Consider the following 18,356-nt stretch of genomic DNA (forward strand, 5'->3'; position numbering starts at 1 on the left):
CAGGGACACAGAGGTGCCTGGGAAACAGCGGAAGAGAGGTTCTGTCTGGTGCCAGCCCCAGCTCGTGTCCCTGGCGTGGCTGCTGCACTAGCCTCGTGGTCGGCCCCGAGTCTGAGGCGGGGACATGAGGCTGTCTTTCTTACCCAACCACAGCCGGAGAGGGCTGCCAGTGGTGGCTGGGCTCACGGGGGCAGTCCACACTCAGCAGAAGGGCCCTGGGGGTCCCACGTTTGGCTCCGCATCGCACAGTCAGGGAAACTGAGGCCCAGGGCGAAGGTCTGAGGCTGAGCCAGCCTCACACAGCACATGGAGGCTGAGCTGGGACCTCGCCCCGGGCCCACCTCCCCATCTGGGCCCCTTTGGGTTTCTGTGCCTGCAGATATTGGGGGAGCCACTCCTGCGGGTGCTGCCTTCGTTGTCTGTCTGGCAGGGGTGTGGGGGGCAGGGCCACAGCTGCGCCCAGTCCAGCCACCCTCAGTGACCGCCTCCATCCTTTTGAAGGGCCCTTCTTTGTCCTGTGTCCTGACCACCATGTGAGAGTGATGACGGGTCCCCGGGATGCAGGAAATGGCCCCCAGGCCCTCAGGCAGGCTTCGGGGGCTCCCCAGGGAGAGGCGGCCCCGGAAGCAGACTCTTCACCACCGAGCCCCAGCGTGTCCTCCGAGGAGGTGGCAGTGGCAGCCGCCCCGGAGCCTTTGATTCCGTTTCATCAGTAGGTACCGGCCTTTGCTGCTCTGAGAGCCGTTGGCCTCACCGAGACTCCCAGACCCGGGTCATCTGGAGGTCAAGGGGATGGACAGGGAGTGGTGGGAGCCCCGGACACACCTGGCCATGGACTTGTTCTGCTGCTTCCCAGCTGTGTGGCCTCGGCAAGTTGGCCACCTGTCTGAGCCTCTGGCCTGCCAGCTGCATGATAGGCCAATGACATCCACCTGGCAGGGCTATCCTGGGGTTCCATGGCACAGGAGGTGTGGCATGAGCTCTCACCAGGCTCATCCAAAAAGCTTTTGAGGAAGTTACATAAAACATGTGTACCCAGAGTAAGAAGGCACAGGGGACCCAGGGGTAGAGCCAGGGGATGTGAAGACAGGTGACATGCGGACTCCTGTTCACTGGCTGAAGCAGGGGCATTAACTTGGGTTGGAGCTTCCTGGTAGCCAAAGCAAAGAGAGAACCTCAGTCTCTTGATTTGCAGTATCTCAAATGACAGGCTGTGGCTTGGCTTCTCTCATTACTGAGGACCAGGAGGAGCTTCTCCTAAGAATCCTCCCTATGTCCTCTGGCCAGTGGCATCCCAACAGGGGACACTGAGCGTGTTCTGCCCTCTGGGAAAGAGGGACTATCAGTCATCTAGTTCAGCTTCGTTTTTTTCTGGCTGAAGGAACTGAGGCCGAGAGAGGAGTGATCTGTCCAGGTTATATGGCAAAGTCACAGTAGCGCTAGGATTTGAATCCAGGCCTCCAGAGCCCCAGGCTGGGGTCTCCCTCACCCCTCTCCGTGCGGACCTTGGGGAGGCAGGTGCTTTGGGGGTCTGCAGGGTTCCAGGTTCACAGGGGGGGTGGTGTTTCCAGGATGAGGGCCCTAGGCTGAGGGACATGGGGCTCCCTGGGAGCAGTGCCACACACACGGGGCCCGAAGGCCACACAACCGGGCAGGCGTGTGTGTGTGTGTGCACGTGTGTGTGTCCGGGGAGGCGAGGGACCTGCTTGGGTTGCTGGGGGCGGCTGACCTGTCCAGTCTCTGCACAGGATGTATCTGCCCCAAATCTGAAATCCCACAGCAAAGACCTCCCTCTTCTGGTTCCAGGTGGGCTCTTAGGGTCCCCCAGGACCCCATCGATGACGCCATGGGTGGCCCTGTGACGTCCGACAACCCGCTGATGGGTAAGTGTTTCCATGGGCCTCTCTTTCCCGGGGAAAGGTGTGTGCCAGGGAGCAGCACCAACATTTTGGAAGTTGTCCTGAACCCTCCCTGAGCCAGAGAGAGAGAGAGAGAGAGAGAGAGGGAGGGAGAGAGGGAGGGAGAGAGAGGGAGGGAGAGAAAGCTATTAGGTAATGCAAAAGTAATTGTGATTTTTGTTATTACTTTCAATGGCAAAAACCACAATTACTTTTGTACCAACCGAGTCTTCTCCACCTTGTGAGGTTATAACTGATACTCAGGAACTCTGGGGGCTGATGCAGCCTCACAGGATGCTCAGTGAAGCTGCACCAAGGCCCCTGACCACTGTCTCCGAAGAGCTCCCAAATGTCACTTCTCAGACAGTGCAACCCAACAGTCTCAGACTCTGTCCTTCCGTCACTGTATGAAGCGCCTGGAAGGCCCTGCGTCGAGGTGGGCTGGCACTGGCAGAATTTGCCCCATGCACTAACAGCGGACTGTGGCTGTGTCCTCTTTGTGAAAAGCTGGCACTGCCAGCAGCCCTTCTGCTTGGATGCCAGATCCAGCGCTTTTTGCTCTGTGCCAAGCTGCCGGTGTCTGGATGGCCTGTGCACCTGTCAGGGGACTAACGCCCCTTGCAGGAGCGGGGTGGGGAGTGGGTGGGGAGTGGGCAGGGCTGGGGGTTGTGGCTGCAGAAGGAAAGAAGGAAAGAGCCTTGGTTTTGGGGGCTGATGGCCGAGGAGGAAAGAGCCTTGGTTTTGGAGGCTGATGGCCGAGGCTCATTTATCAACATCTCTGAGCCTCCATTTTCCTCATCTTCAATAGAGGGATAAAAACATCCCCTCTGAGGACCACGGAGACATTCCCTGTCTCATTGCGGAGGACAAGCTTTACTACGAACCTCCTAGCAGCCAAAAGATGAATTCCCCATGGTCCAGGGTGGCTGGCATCGGCCCTGTCTGCCCGCTCAGGCCCCTATTTGGTCTCCCTGGCACTCACCGTGTGGCTTTCTTCTGTAGCTGTGGGCCTGGCCTGGGCCTTGGCAGACTTCCAGGGCTCGGGGCCCGAAGAGATGACCTTCCAAGGTGGCGACCTCATCGAGATCCTTGGGGCGCAGGTGCCCGGCCTGCCCTGGTGCGTGGGCCGACACGCAGCCTCGGGCCAGGTGGGGTTTGTGCGGAGCGACCTCATCAGCATGCAGGGCCTCGTGTCCGAGTGAGTGGCTGGAGCCCCGCCCCTTTCCTGAACCCACCCCCATCTCACCGAAGGGGACATTGTTGCGTCCACCTGGCTTCCCAGGTGACAAGCGTGGAAATCACTGTGGACGATGCCTAGTCTCTTCCCTTGTCCTCAGGCTGCTGCCCCCTCAGCCCCAGTGCCTGACTCCAGGGTTCCCCGGTGTCCTTCCTCTGGGCTGCTGCAGGGAGAGCGTTCCCTCGAATGCCCACCTGCCCATGTGCATTATCTTCCCGTGGCTGCCGTGATAAGGCACTGCACACCAGGCGCTTAAAGCAGCAGCAATGTGCTCGTTCAGAGTTGTGGAGGCCGAAAGTCTAAAAGCAAGGCCAGAAGGGCCACATTTTCTCTGGAGTCTCTAGGGGAGGGTTCTTCTCGCCTCTTCCAGCTCCTGGTGGCCGCGGGCGTTCCTTGGCTTGTGGCCACATCACTGCACTCTGCCACCATCTCCATGTGGCTGTCTTCCTCTGGATGTCTACTGTATTCTCTTCTTATGAGGGTGCCCGTCTCCTAGTGCCCCTCCAACTCCGGTCTGACCTCATCTTAGCTGAACTAATTACACCTGCAAAGATCCTTTCTCCAGAAAAGCTTACCTTCTGGGGTTCCGAGAGACGTGAATTGAGGGACACAATGTAATCCAGTACACACGTCGCCCTCCTCTGTAAAGTCCCAGGAAGCTTCTGGGCCCAGCCTTGCGGGCCCCCATGGCCAGGCTGGCCCTCGCCATCAGCTCACCAGAGTGCAGCTGCACAGAGTAACTCGTGCCTTCTAAAACGGCTCTGGGTGACACGTGTGCCCTTCTGCCCGGGATGCCCGCTCTCCCTGACCCCCCTGTTCTCCTGGGGCCTCCCATCAGCCCCCGTGGCTCCTCTGTGGGGGCACTTTTCTGGCCATACGCCTCTTCCTATGTGATTCCCACGCCGCCCATGACCTGCCTGCCCCCAGCCAGGGAACTCCAAGAGAAGAATTCCCTGGTCACTTCTGTGTCCTCACTGCCCAGTGCGAGCAACAGCAGGGGGTCTTTGGAGAGGAGTCAGCTGTGCCCATCCTTTGATGGAATTCTGTTTCCCTGGACTTGAGCTTCTTCAGACCTCGGTCAAGGAGCACAGAGAACGTGGGTGCGTGGAGAGTCCACTTTCTGGGTCATATGACCCTGCTCCTGGCCCCACCAATGAGATGCTTGTCTTCAGTGGTCCTTTTCCATGTTTGGGGCTGTGACAGACCAACACCTCTCAGACTGGGTCTCAGAGGCCATTTGTTATCATGCCTCATCAAGCCATGTACTTGTTCCCCTCATGGAAAGGGTCCGTCTGCTCTGGTACCTCTGGCACCTGTGCATCAGAAGCAGCTGAAAGCTGGCTAGGCCATGCTCTGATGGCAGGAGCTACACCAGCAGTTCCCAAAGCATGTTCTCACCCACTACTCCATCACAGACTTCATCGTGCCCTAAGCAGTGGGGAAAAGCTTTGTTCACATCCCTTGTGGGTGATCCCAGGGATTCCCAGCACAAACAAGGCATCTTTTTCCTGTTGAAATGCCTTTCCCACACTTACCTCCAGAATCCTCTTCTCACACACCCCTGTTTGCTTTTGGCTGAGCTGGTGTTCCACGGGACACTGTCTGGGCATCCTTGGTCTAGCTGATCCCTGCCATTTCCGAGGGAGACCACAACTTCTCAACAGGTCACTGGGGGCCGTGTGAAGTCAGCATGTACTGAACTTAAAAAGGGTCAGAGAAGAGTCGGGGAATGAGCTAGTTTGTTCCCTTCCTTTAACCCAGAAGGATGACAGGGCCAGGTGCCATTGGTCCTGTTCCCGGATGGAGAAATTCTGACTTCTCTCATCCACTCAACAAATGTTTGCTGAATATCTTTCCTAATCCAGACCCTAGATTTTCATCTTTTATTTAATGAACAACCTGGTGGCTCTTCTTTTTTTTCGTTAACTTTATTTTTGACACAATTTCAGACCTAGAAGAAAATTGCAAAAAGAGTACAACATTCCCATATGCCCTCACCCAGATTGCACAAATGTTAACATGTTATGATATTTGCTTTATTACTTTCTCTCTTTCACTTCTATTTTTTTCTAAACCCTTTGAGAGTCAGTTGTAAACATGATGTTCCTTTACCCCTAAATAACGCAGTATGTGGTTCCTAAAACCAGGACATCTGCTTATGTAACCACAGTACAACTGTCGAAATCAGGAAATTAACACTGATACAATGCCATTATCTACAGATCTTATTCAGATTTTGCCAGTAGTCACAATGATGCCCTTTATAGACAATGAAAATTTCAGACCTCGTGTTCTATTCAGATGTCCTGTCTTGCCTTCTTAATATGAAACAGCTTTTCAGTCTTTCTTTGATGTTTTTAAAGAATATAGGCCCGTTATTTTGTAGAATGTGCTGTAAGCTACTCTAAGTTTTTTTAAAATCTCAATAAGATGCTTTTCAAAGTTTCATATTATACTGGTAATTTAGTCCTATAAGCAAAAATTGCCTCCTTTCTCTTTCCCTCTCTCCCTCTCTCCCTCTCTCCCTCTCTCTCTCTGTTTCTTCCTGTAGTTCTTCTCCCTGACTTTATGAGAGTGCCCTCAGTTTATGTTGGGGAGCATTGAGGTTGTACAGAATCAGTAGGAGTTTACAATGTGGAGAGATTGGATTGGTTCTGCCTGCAGCTGTTACAGGAGACTTCATAAGGGAGGGGACATTTGGGGTTGGGCTTTGAAGGCTGTCTAGGAGCTCACTGTCCTAGGACACCATTACCTGTTTGCATCTGTTGCAGCCTTTCCTGCTTTTGGGTATCTGACCCTGGCCAGACAAGGCACCCCTTGAGGGCAGGATCTGTTTTTTTTTTTTTTTTTTTTTCCCCAGACGGAGTCTTGCTCTGTTGCCCAGGCTGGAGTGCAGTGGTGTGATCTCGGCTCACTGCAACCTCTTCCTCCCGTGTTCAAGTGATTCTCCTGCCACAACCTCCCGAACAGCTGGGATTACAGGCTCATGCCAACATGCCTGGCTAATTTTTGTATTTTTGTAGGGATGGGGTTTCACCATGTTGGCTAGGCTGGTCTTGAACCCCTGATCTCAAGTGATCCGCCCGCCTCAACCTCCCAAAGTGCTGGGATTACAGGCGTGAGCCGCCGCGTCCGGACTTTTTGTTGTTGTTGTTTTTAAATCTCTGTCTCCACCCCGGGCAGAGAGTAGTGCTCCGAGACTGTCAAATCAAGGAATGGAAATGCGTCTTAGTGTGAAATGCCGACTTCGCAAATATGTTATTTTAAATAAAGCACTTCATTTTTTCCAGGTTGGAAAGTGCGATTTTTCTCAATGAGGAAGAAAAGTCATTCTTCAGCGAGGGCCGCTTTTCTGAGGAGGATGCCAGGCAGTTGCTGAGGCGGATGTCGGGCACTGATGTCTGCAGCGTGTACAGCCTGGGTGCGTGTGGGCGATGCCTGTGGCAGGGCTGCTGCCCTCCCCTTTCCCTTCCGCAGCTCCTGCTGCCTTGTCCATCCCAGATAGTGAGTGCCAGCCCCCGGGCACTGAAAGGTGAACAGACAGAGGCTGCCGCCGCCTCCAGGGCACACAGGGGCTGCAGAGAAGCCAGACAGGAGAGAGGATGGGTGAGGGGCTGGGGGCGTGGGAATGTGGCCCTGAGTCTCCCGTGGGCACCAGGGAGGCCCTTCCTACCCTGACCCCAGGCACCTGCCTGAGACGCTGGGCGAGGGAGAGGGTGTGGACCTGGTTCTAATTTGCCAGCCCTGAAGTCTCCTGTTCGGGGCCCAGCCCTTTGCCCACTGCGCTTTGCCCGGGTGAGGGTGACTTTTCTCCTCGCCACAAGACAAAGAACCCAGGCTGTGGTGTGACCTGGTCACCTGGCTGCCAGGGAATGTCATGGTGGGATCCCAGGGCTGCCGCCTTCTAAGGACAGAGATAGTCCCTCTGACCTCAGTGCCCCTCTGTGTGCGAAAGGTTTCTCTGGGGGCTGCAGAGCAATGCATGGATGAAGGTGGTATGTCATCCACAACATAAAGAAACATGGCAGAGGTCGTGCTGTTTGCTGGGTGTAGATAAACACAGATGTGCCTACACACCCACTTTTTTTTTTTTTTTTTTTTTTTGAGACAGAGTCCTGCTCTGTTGCCCAGGCTGGAGTGCAGTGGCATGATCTTGGCTCACTGCAACCTCTGCCTTCTGGGTTAAGCGATTCTCATGTCTCAGCCTCCCAAGTAGCTGGAACTACAGGCACACGCCACCACACCCTGGATTAGTTTTGTATTTTTTTGTAGGGACAGGGTTTGGCCATGTTGGCCAGGCTGGCATTATAGGGTGTAGGTGTTGTGGGGTGGGGCGTTACAGGGTGTAGGTGTTGTGGGGTGGGGGCGTTACAGGGTGTAGGTGTTGTGGGGTGGGGCGTTACAGGGTGTAGGTGTTGTGGGGTGGGGGCGTTACAGGGTGTAGGTGTTGTGGGGTGGGGCGTTACAGGGTGTAGGTGTTGTGGGGTGGGGGCGTTACAGGGTGTGGGTGTTGTGGGTGGGGGTGTTATAGGGTGTAGGTGTTGTGGGGTGGGGCGTTACAGGGTGTAGGTGTTGTGGGGTGGGGGCGTTACAGGGTGTAGGTGTTGTGGGGTGGGGCGTTACAGGGTGTAGGTGTTGTGGGGTGGGGGGGCGTTACAGGGTGTGGGTGTTGTGGGTGGGGGCATTACAGAGCGTTACAGGGTGTAGGTGTTGGGTGGGGGCGTTACCGGGTGTAGGTGTTGTGGGGTGGGGGCGTTACAGGGTGTAGGTGTTGTGGGGTAGGGCATTACAGGGTGTAGGTGTTGTGGGGTGGGGGCGTTATAGGGTGTAGGTGTTGTGGTTGGGGGCGTTACAGAGTGTTACAGGGTGTAGGTGTTGTGGGGTGGGAGCGTTACCGGGTGTAGGTGTTGTGAGGTGGGGGCGTTACAGGGTGTAGGTGTTGGGGGTGGGGGTGTTACAGGGTGTAGGTGTTGTTGTGGGGTGGGGGCGTTACAGGGTGTAGGTGTTGTGGGGTGGGGCGTTACAGGGTGTAGGTGTTGGGGGGGGGTGTTACAGGGTGTAGGTGTTGGGTGGGGGTGTTACAGGGTGTAGGTGTTGTGGGGTGGGGGCGTTACAGGGTGTAGGTGTTGTGGGGTGGGGGGCGTTACAGGGTGTAGGTGTTGTGGGGTGGGGTGTTACAGGGTGTAGGTGTTGGGTGGGGGCGTTACCGGGTGTAGGTGTTGGGGGGTGGGGGCGTTACCGGGTGTAGGTGTTGTGGGGTGGGGGCGTTACCGGGTGTAGGTGTTGTGGGGTGGGGGCGTTACCAGGTGTAGGTGTTGTGGGGTGGGGGCGTTACCGGGTGTAGGTGTTGTGGGGTGGGGGCGTTACCGGGTGTAGGTGTTGTGGGGTGGGGGCGTTACCGGGTGTAGGTGTTGTGGGGTGGGGGCGTTACCGGGTGTAGGTGTTGTGGGGTGGGGGGCGTTACCGGGTGTAGGTGTTGTGGGGTGGGGGTGTTACAGGGTGTAGGTGTTGTGGGTGGGGGCGTTACAGGGTGTAGGTGTTGTGGGGTGGGGGCGTTACCGGGTGTAAGTGTTGTGGGTGGGGGCATTACAGGGTGTAGGTGTTGTGGGGTGAGGGCATTACAGGGTGTAGATGTTCTGGGGTGGGGGCATTGGAGGGTGCTCCCCAGAACTGCACGCCTGTTATCCCAGTTCATTCACAGCACTTGACGCGGTCCACACCTTTTACAGCTATTTCTCATTTGATCTCCATGGAAACCCAGTAAACAGTTAGTGTCAGCCACTTTGCTGGGGTGGAAACAGACCCAGGAGCTGCCTGCCCTGGGGTGAAGAGGGTGGGGGTGCACGGTGGATCGGCATTCATCCCTGGGCTGTCGGACTCAGAGTTGCTGACTGTTCCATGCGCCCTACTCCCTGATGGAGCCGATGGAAGCCGAGAGCGTGCTCCCACTGATGATGGGAGGATGTCCCCAGAAGATGGGAGAGTGGAGTCCCCAAGATGGGTTGGGTGGGGTGGAGGCCTGGAGATGCTGGAACACGGGAATTCTCTGGCCCGTTGGCTGTGCCTCTCCCTCAGGTGTCAGGAGTGCTCCTATGCTGGTGTGCACCTGTACCCCTGCAACACCCCAGCCAGCAACCCCTGCACCCTGCGATGCTCTCACCCTGCAACACCGACACCCAGCTCAAGCTGACAGGGGACCAGAGGTGCTGGCTGGGGGTGTTGATCGCTTCTCTTTTCTCCCTTGCCAGACTCAGTAGAAGCAGCTGAGACTGAGCAGCCACAGGAACGAGGTGGGTTTTGCTGGTGGCTCAGGCTTCCTCTGGTTATGAGCTGGGCCTTGGGGTAACGCTGGGGGAGGTGACAGAGCTGAGTACGGTGGGCATTGGATGCGGCTGTCACCCCTCTGTGGTGTGGGCTGGGGCTTGGGGGACATCGCCTGAGATGGGCCTGAACCTCCCGTTTACTCTGGCACTGGAGGCCGTGGGGTCCCACACTTCTTCCAGTGAACATGCTGGCCCCCGCCTGGTCCCTGACAGAAGTGGGGCATCCTTTCCACTGCTGGGGCCCACGTGTAGCTGTGGGTTCCTTTCTCATGACCTGGAGAAGCTGCAGCTCGCCCTGTGCTCTGCCTCAGAGATGGGAGGCCACACTGCCCTCAGTGGGTGGCAGAATTCAGAGCCTTAGGTTGCAGGGGCCTCAACTGAGGTCCCTGAAGGGTCTGCTCCTTCCTGAGGGGCTGATTCAGGGAGGCCCTCCCTTCTCCCCTCTACGGCTCTGTCTCTTCCCATCACACAGGGTCTGCATGTGGACAGCCTGGTGATGTGGATGCCCCAAGGGCCCTTGGAAGTTCCCTGGGAATGGGATCCATCCCAGTACATTTGGGATGCAGGCACAAGGTCCCAGAGGAGGCCCGGGAAGCCAGTGGGGAAGGGAAGGCTGTTGTAGGTTTGCCTCGGGGAGGGGGTGGTTCCACTCTCTGCCAAAGTCCCCGGAGCAAAGGCACGTGGCTCTCCAGCTGCCCCGGAGGCCAGGGTAGTGGCTGGGAGGGGCTGTGTGCCTCTGCCGGATGGGGAGATTTCTTAGCTCATCTAGTGTAGTCAAGTCAGACATTTGCCTCTAAATCATATTTATTTATTTTTTTAATTCCAAGGCTTTACAGACCAATAAGGAGACAGTTTGTATTGAAAATATTTTTTACATGTAAGCTTGAGACAGAGAGTCTGTTTCAATCTAGGTTTTTTCCTTCCCAGTAATGCCTCCTTTCATCCCAGGTTTTCCAACAGGAAATGCGCTTGTTTGCTCACCTCTGGGAGGGGGCTTTGGCTAGGAATCCACCGAAGCCAGCAGGTGCCAGTGGGCTGCTGGAGCAGTCTGGCCTTTGTTAACCCTTTAGGAACCGTGGGCTTCAGGTTTTCAGACCATCCAAGGTGAAGGCGGCCACAGGGGCCTGGAAGCTTTCCCATCCTTCCTGCAGGGATGGTCCGTTTCCCTGCACGGAGCTGGGTACATGGGTACAACACCCCTGTCCTGTGCCGTCGGTGGCTTTACCAATTTTGCATAGCAGCTTTTGAGCTCATCAATAGCTCTGATTGGCTGTTGAGGATTTCCTGGATTCCTGTACCCCATCAGGAGGCCCAATATGCTGACAAAAGTTGCATTTGTAGTTGTAGTGCGGCATATACATGGGTCCAGTTAGAAGGCTTTGATTCTTTCTAAAGGGAAAGGCATCTCTGAGGGATCACTGAGCTGACATAGTCTCCTAAAACCATGCTGTCAGGTGGGCGACAAAGCAGGACAGGAGGGTGATTTTGTAGGAGAGTCGGGCCACGGGCCTGCGTGTTCTCTCTGTCCCCATAGTGCCGGAGTTCCTACGTGCTCCAGGCCCCGGGTTTGCATTGCACATAATTCTCAAGGGCTCATGGCAAGCTGCGCCAGGGACACAGAGGGCGGGGATGCGGGGACCCTGCCCCCAGTGGACCAAGGACTCACTGCTGGACTCTAATCTGTCTAGGTGTTTTTGTGACTTGCAGAAATACCTCCACCTTGCCTGGGCCCGGAGCCACAGGAGACCCTGCCGAAGGTGAAGAATGTTCTGGAACAATGCAAGACCTGCCCAGGCTGCCCCCAGGAGCCAGCGTCCTGGGGTCTCTGTGCGGCATCCAGCAACGTGAGCTTGCAGGACCCCGAGGAGCCCTCCTTCTTCTTGGAAGCTGAGGACGACTGGGAGGACCCAGAGGCCCTGAGCTCACTGCTGTGTTCCTGAACGCCCCCGGGTACAAGGCCAGCTTCCGTGGCCTGTACGACGTGGCGCTGCCATGGCTGAGCGGCATGTTCTGCAGCTTTAGCGACGAGGAGGAGCTGACTGGGCGCCTGGCACAGGCCCGAGGGGCGGCCAAGAAAGCTGGCCTCGTCATGGCCCTGGCCAGGCTCTGCTTCCTCCTGGGGCGGCTGTGCAGCAGGAGGCTCAAGCTGTCCCAGGCCCGGGTGTACTTTGAGGAAGCACTGGGGGCCCTGGAGGGCAGCTTTGGGGACCTGTTCCTGGTGGTGGCTGTGTACGCCAACCTGGCCAGCATTTACCGGAAGCAGAAGAACCGGGAGAAGTGTACACAGGTGGTTCCCAAAGCCATGGCCCTGCTCCTGGGGACGCCCGGCCACATCTGCAGCACCGAGGCGGAGGGGGAGCTCTTGCAGCTGGCGCTTCGGTGGGCGGTGGGTGGCCAGAGCCTGCAGGCCGAGGCCCGGGCCTGCTTCCTGCTGGCCAGGCACTACGTGCACCTCAAGCAGCCCGAGGAGGCCCTGCCCTTCCTAGAGCGGCTGCTGCTTTTGCACAGGGACTCGGGAGCCCCAGAGGCTGCGTGGCTCTCAGACTGCTCCCTACTCCTGGCTGACATCTACAGCCACAAGTGCCTGCCCCACCTGGTGCTGAGCTGTGTCAAGATGGCCTCATTGAGGACACAGGACTCGCTGGCCAGCTCGCTGAGGAGCGTGAACCTGGTGCTCCAGAACGCCCTCCAGCCCCATAGCCTCCCCACCCAGACTTCCCACTACCTCAGGCGAGCGCTGGCCTCCCTAACCCCGGGCACAGGCCAGGCGCTGCGCGGCCTTCTCCACGCCAGCCTGGCCCAGCTGTACAGCCACCATGGCTACCATGGCCCAGCCATCACCTTCATGACGCAGGCGGTGGAAGCCAGTGCTGTTGCCGGAGTCCGTGCCATCGTGGACCGCCTGGTGGCCCTGGCCTGGCTGCACGTGCTTCATGGACAGAGCCCGGTGGCCCTGGACATCCTGCAGTCTGTCCAGGATGCAGTGGTGGCCAGCGAGGACCAGGAGGGTGTGATTGCCAACATGGTGGCCGTGGCTCTGAAGAGGACGGGCCGGACGAGGCAGGCAGCCGAGGGCTACTACCGCGCCCTACGGGTGGCTCGGGACCTGGGCCAGCGGAGGAACCAGGCAGTGGTGCTGGCCAACTTCGGGGCCCTGTGCCTGCATGCGGGTGCCAGCAGGCTGGCCCAGCACTACCTCCTGGAGGCCGTGCGGCTGTTCTCGAGGCTGCCCTGTCGGGAGTGTGGCCGGGACTTCACCCATGTGCTCCTGCAGCTGGGCCACCTCTGCACCCGCCAGGGCCCGGCCCAGCAGGGCAAGGGCTACTATGAGTGGGCCCTTCTGGTCGCCATGGAGATGGGCCACGTGGAGAGTGAGTGCCCCGGTTCCTCCTGTGCGCCTTCTGGGGCCACTCGGGTCAGGGCACACCTGGGGTTTGTGATTCAGAAACAAGTGGTGGTTTTTCCACCATCGAAAGTGCTGAGTCGTGGCCAACAGCAGATGTTGGCAAGAGCCCTGGAGACAGGCGGTTCCCACGCAGGGCCAGGCCCTCTGTGCCCTACTGGGGCAGCCAGCTCTTCCCGGTTTGCCCAGGGACCATCCTGCCTTGAGCACTGAAAGTCCTGCATGCTGGGAATCCCTAGACATAACCCTGGGATCAAGGCAGGCTCTGCTGCGCTGGGACTTGGGGCCCCTGCATGAGCCAGGCCCTGAACGCCAGTTCTTGTGCCCGTGTTATCTGCTTGGTATCTCGGCAGTCTGTGCACCTGTCATCCCACTTCACAGAGGACACAGGGCGGGCAATTGCCCAAAGTCGCAGAGCAGTTCATGCAAAAGCAGCTCGTTGTGCAGAGTGTGCCAGGCCCCACCCACAAATGGGGCTTGTGGGGTCCTCGGGTGGCAGGGGCTGAGCGTGGGAATGTGAGCTTCAGGCCAGAGAAGCCACAAAAGGGTGAGTGGCGTGATGGCGGGGCAGCACTTGGCCCCGGGTTAGGGAAGCCTCTTTAGTCTGGGACCAGAGGGTTGAGAGGATTTAGTCAAGTAATAGGTGGTGGGTGAGGGGCTGGTGTGTGGGGAGGGGGGCGAGGTGGTGTAGCCTGTGTGAAGACCCAGGGGTGAGGGGGTGAGTGAGGGTGAGTGGGGGGAGTGAGTGAGCGGGGAGGAGTGGGGTGAGTGAGTGGAGTGGTGGTGAGGGGGTGAGTGGGGGTGAGTGAGCGGGGGTGAGTGTGAGTGGGAGTGAGTGGGGGTGAGGGGGTGAGTGAGTGGGGTGAGTGAGTGAGTGTGAGTGGGAGTGAGTGGTGAGGATGAGGGGTGAGCGGGAGTGTGGGTGAGGGGATGAGTGAGGGGGTGAGCAGGGGTGTGGTGTGTGTGAGTGAGCAGGGCTTATGCAGGGAGGTGCAGAGTTAGGAGTGGGTGGGTTGGGTGCTGGATGGTGAGAAGCTCTTCTGGAGAGCTAAGCAGGGCCTGGGGCCTCAGGCTGTGGCTTGGCCTTTTCCCCAAGAGCACTGGGGAGCCATGGAGTGCTATCGAACAGTCACTGCAGACTGAGCAGTGAACGGACAGTAGGTGGGCAGGGCTGTCCGAAATCTAGGCCGCAGAGGATAGATGAGGAAGTTGAGTCCAGGGAAATGGCCGAGACAAGGGATACTGTTGTGGGTCCCCTCTGCCTTGCAGCGCTTTGCCATCCTCCCATGGCATGGCGTAGTGAGACCACTCAGAGGTGCCTCCTGTGGCCTGGACCAGAGCCCCAGGGGCTGTGGCCAAATCTGCCCATTTCCCAGCACAGGCCTGGCACCCACTCCTGGCCCTAGGAGGGATGAGATTTTGGAAAGGACCGTGTGAAGGGGCCCCGGTCCCACACATCTGCCCAAGGAGGGGTGGGGGGTTCAGACCCAGGCTTCTTCCCCAGGGGCATTCTGACTGGAAGGAGACCCTCCAGGAATCCAGCGCCCCAGCCCCCACTGCAGCCTCCGGTGGCTCCTGGCACAATAGCCTGTGGCACCTCCTCCTAGGAGGCCCTCCCCGGGGTGCTGGGGGATTCAGACTTGGAAATGCAGGCCAGGGAACGGGGATCATGCTTCCCTGTCTCCCCACCCTGCGCTGAACGGTCGAGGAGACCGAGGGCGGGGCTGATACCCCACATGCTTACTTGGGGTCATTTTTGAGTCACTTCGGTAGTTTGTGTCCTTCTAGGAGTTTGGCTGTTGTGTCTAGATGGTCTGATTTGTTGGTGTACAATTGTTCGTAGTGTTTTCATGGAATCCTTTTATTTCTGTCAGGTCGGCAATAATGTTTCCTCTTTCATTTCTGATTTTAGAAACTTGGGTTTTTAATTTTTTATTTATTTCTTTTTATTAGAGATGGGGTCTCATCATGTTCCCCCAGGCTGGTCTTGAATGCTGGCCTCAGCGATCCTTCCACCTCGGCCTCACAAAGCGCTGGGATGACAGGCGTGAGCCATGGTGCTCAGTCTCTGATTTTAGTCATTTGTGTCCCGTCTTTCTTTTCTTGGTCAGTCTGGTGAAAGATTTGTCAATTTTGTTATTATTTTCAAAAAACCCACTTTTGGTTCTGTTGATTATCTCTTTTGTTTTTCCATTCTCTGTATTTTTACTTCCCATTTCCACTCTCATGTTTATTATTTTCTTCCTTTTATTCACTTTGGGTTTAGTTCATTCTTTTTCTAGTTTCTCAAGGTGGAAGGTTAGGTTTTTGATTTGAGATTTTTCTTCTTTCTTTGAATGTAGACATTTACAGTTATAAATTTCCCTTTCAGCACTGCCTTAGCTGCATCTTGGAATTTTTGATATGCTGTGCTTTTTTTTTTTTTTTTTTTTTTTTTAGACAAAGTTTTGCTCTATTGCCCAGGCTGGGGTGCAGTGGTGCAATCTTGGCTCACTGCAACTTCTACCCAGGTTCAAGCCATTCTCATGCCTCAGCCTCCCGAGTAGCTGGGATTACAGACGTGCACCACCCCACCCGGCTAATTTTTATATTTTATTTTTTTATAGAGACGGGATTTCACCATGTTTCCCAGGCTGATCTCAAACTCCTGGACTCAAGCGATCCTCCCGCCTCGGCCTCCCACAGTGCTGGGATGACAGGCGTGAGCCACCGCGCTGGCCCGGGCTGTGCATTTGTTTGCATTCTTCTCAAATTAGTTTTCAGTTTCCCTGATGGTCTCTTTGACTCACTGGTTGTTTAGGAGTGTGTAATTTCCACATATTTTTGAATTTCCCACATTTCCTTCACTGTTGATTTCCAGTTTCGTGCCAGTACAGCTGAAGAACACCTCTGCTTTGGTCTCAGTCCTTCTCCATTCACTGAGGCTCATTTTGTGGCCTGGCACATGGTCTGTCATGGGGAATGTCCCATGGGTGCTCGAGAGGACTGTGTATTCAGCTGTTGTTGGGTGGCGTGTGTGACAGATGTCCATTCGGCGTACCTGGTTTCCTGTGTTAATCTCCGGAATGTTTCTGACACTAGAAAATCAGAAGCTTTCCACCGTTCCCAGCGCCCTGGCTTTGGGAGAGGCCAGTGAGCCTGTGGGTTTGGAGCCTGGTTGCATGAGAGAAGCATGTGTGGGAACACCAGGGGCCGGCTTTGAACCCCATTCCCCCAACATGATGCCGTGTGTGGCAGACATGACGCTTGGCTTTGCTCTCTCAGGGTTCCATCTGCGACAGGGGCTACTTGTGCCCCTGGCCTCATCAGCTCAGGCTGAAGGCGGCCCTGGTCCTGGCCAGAGGGGCTTTGTGAAGCAGAAATAGATGGCCTGGTGCAGGGGCCGAGCCTGGCCAGGACCTCGGCCCTGGGAGTTGTAAAGAAGGCCGGCCTCTACCATGAGCATCTGCACCAAGCTGTGCCCATGTCACGGTGTGCTCGGCATCTGCCCTGGCACAGGTGCATGGCCTGTCTGCGCTCAGGCTCCCCGCCTATGGGGCCCAGGCTCACAGAGGTGTGAAAGAGGCAAGCACGGCGCAGGGGCCTCCGAGCCCAGCCAGCCTCGCTTCGATGCTGGGAGACTAACGTCTTCCATTTTGTCTTCTGCCCAGGCCAGCTGCGGGCCGTCCAGCGGCTGTGCTACTTCTACAGCGCCGTCATGCCCAGCGAGGCCCAGTGTGTCATCTACCACGAGCTCCAGCTCTCCCTGGCCCGCAAGGTGGCCGACAAGGTGCTGGAGGGGCAGCTCCTGGAGACCATCAGTCAGCTCTACCTGTCCCTGGGCACCGAGCGGTAAGGGCTGGCTTTGCAGTGGTGGGGGTGGGGGAGGGCAGGGCAGGGGGGGGGGGGCAGGGAGGGGGGGGCAGAGGGAAGCTGGCCCAGGGCCCCAGCAGCCCCTCTCCTTTTGATCATTTGGTTCCTTGGCATCAGATGCTTTGAGCTGGTGGGCCTGGGGTCGTCCCAGGGCTGCTGCTGGCCCGTGAGTCCCAGCTTGAGCCTCCCTTGTTGGGTCAAAGGTCATCTCAACCCCAGCAGAGGCAGTACGTGCACTCTGGGCTGTTCTTCCTACTATGGTGGCTTTTGTCATCTGACCTCTGCCTGCCCCGAATCTTCACTCCTGGCCTTCATCTGTCCCCTTAAATGTGACCACAGCAGCCACCTGTGGCTTCTCTCCCACAGAAGACAGAGCCAGTTGTGTGTCACCTGCTTCCCTGGGGCAGGGTTTCAAGGTCTCACGTCCCATATGTGGCCTACTCGGCTTCCCCCAGCATCCTGACCTGGTGGGGTAACCATGGCCCTGGCCACCCCACCCACAGGGCCCAGTGACATTGCTGCAGTCACACCCCCTCGAGTGTCGGACTTACTGAGAGAGCAGGGAAGGAGCCAGATTCCATGGGGACCCGGGAGACTGCCTCCAGTCTTGGTCTCAGGTTCACAGAAGGAAAATGGGCCAGTGTGCTAGAGCCATGCTTCTCAAAGTGTAGTCCCTGGACCAGTAGAGCAGCATCCATGTCACCTAGGAGCTTGTGGCAAGTGGGAGTTCTAGGGCCTGCCCCAGGCCTGTGGAGCCGGAAGCTCTGGGGGCAGGGCCAGCAAGCTATAAGGACTGGCCTCCGGGTGACTGTGATGCCTGCACACCTTGAGAACCATCGGCCCAGATAGCCTCTGAACACTAACGGCTCCTGGTGCGTCTGGAGAAGACACAGGCCATGTCTGGGAGGCAGGGGAGATGGACTAGCACACTCCTCCTGCCACAGGGCAGCATGATGCTCGATTCCCTCAGAAGGATGTCCTTCATCTTTTCCATGCCGTGTGTGTTCACCCTGGCCCTCCCAGCAGCCTGGGAAGGGCAGAACACTGCACACACAAGAGGGCCGTTCCCAGTCCCCACATTCCAGATTCATCTGTCACCAGACCCACGGGAGGAGGCAGACTGGTTCCAGGAGGATGAGAGCCCTTGTTCTGACACCTGTGTCTGATTCCAGGGCCTACAAATCCGCTCTGGACTACACCAAACGAAGTCTGGGGATTTTCATTGACCTCCAGAAGAAAGAGAAGGAGGCGCATGCCTGGCTGCAAGCAGGGAAGATCTATTACATCCTGCGGCAGAGCGAGCTGGTGGACCTGTACATCCAGGTGAGTGGCAAGGGATGCAGGAGGACCCCTGTGCTGTTCACTCTCTGTCCATCCACCCATCCATTCATCCTTCCATCATCTATTTACCTGTTCATCCTTCCATCCATCCATCCATCCATCCATCCATCCATCCATCCATCCATCCATCCATCCATCCATCATCATCCATCCATCCATCCATCATCCATCCATCCCATCCATCATCCATCCATTCACCTGTCCATCCACCCATCCATCCATCCTTCCATCATCCTCTGTTTACCTGTCATCCTTCCATCCATCCATCCATCCATCCATCCATCCATCCATCCATCCCATCC

At 56.9% G+C, this 18,356-nt stretch overlaps 1 protein-coding gene across 1 annotated transcript in view; it reads left to right on the forward strand.

Annotated features, from left to right (window-relative positions):
• SH3TC1 (SH3 domain and tetratricopeptide repeats 1) overlaps positions 1 to 18,356 on the forward strand; it is a 48,609-nt gene that overhangs the window by 19,267 nt on the left and 10,986 nt on the right. Inside the window, 9 exon segments of the mRNA XM_050792241.1 lie at positions 502 to 712; positions 1,807 to 1,883; positions 2,901 to 3,096; positions 6,426 to 6,556; positions 9,384 to 9,425; positions 11,166 to 11,387; positions 11,390 to 12,829; positions 16,512 to 16,692; positions 17,886 to 18,036. Coding sequence (XP_050648198.1) covers positions 502 to 712; positions 1,807 to 1,883; positions 2,901 to 3,096; positions 6,426 to 6,556; positions 9,384 to 9,425; positions 11,166 to 11,387; positions 11,390 to 12,829; positions 16,512 to 16,692; positions 17,886 to 18,036 — 2,651 coding nt within the window.

This window comes from Macaca thibetana, chromosome 5, assembly GCF_024542745.1.
Source record: "Macaca thibetana thibetana isolate TM-01 chromosome 5, ASM2454274v1, whole genome shotgun sequence".
In the NCBI taxonomy this organism is placed as follows: domain Eukaryota; kingdom Metazoa; phylum Chordata; class Mammalia; order Primates; family Cercopithecidae; genus Macaca; species Macaca thibetana.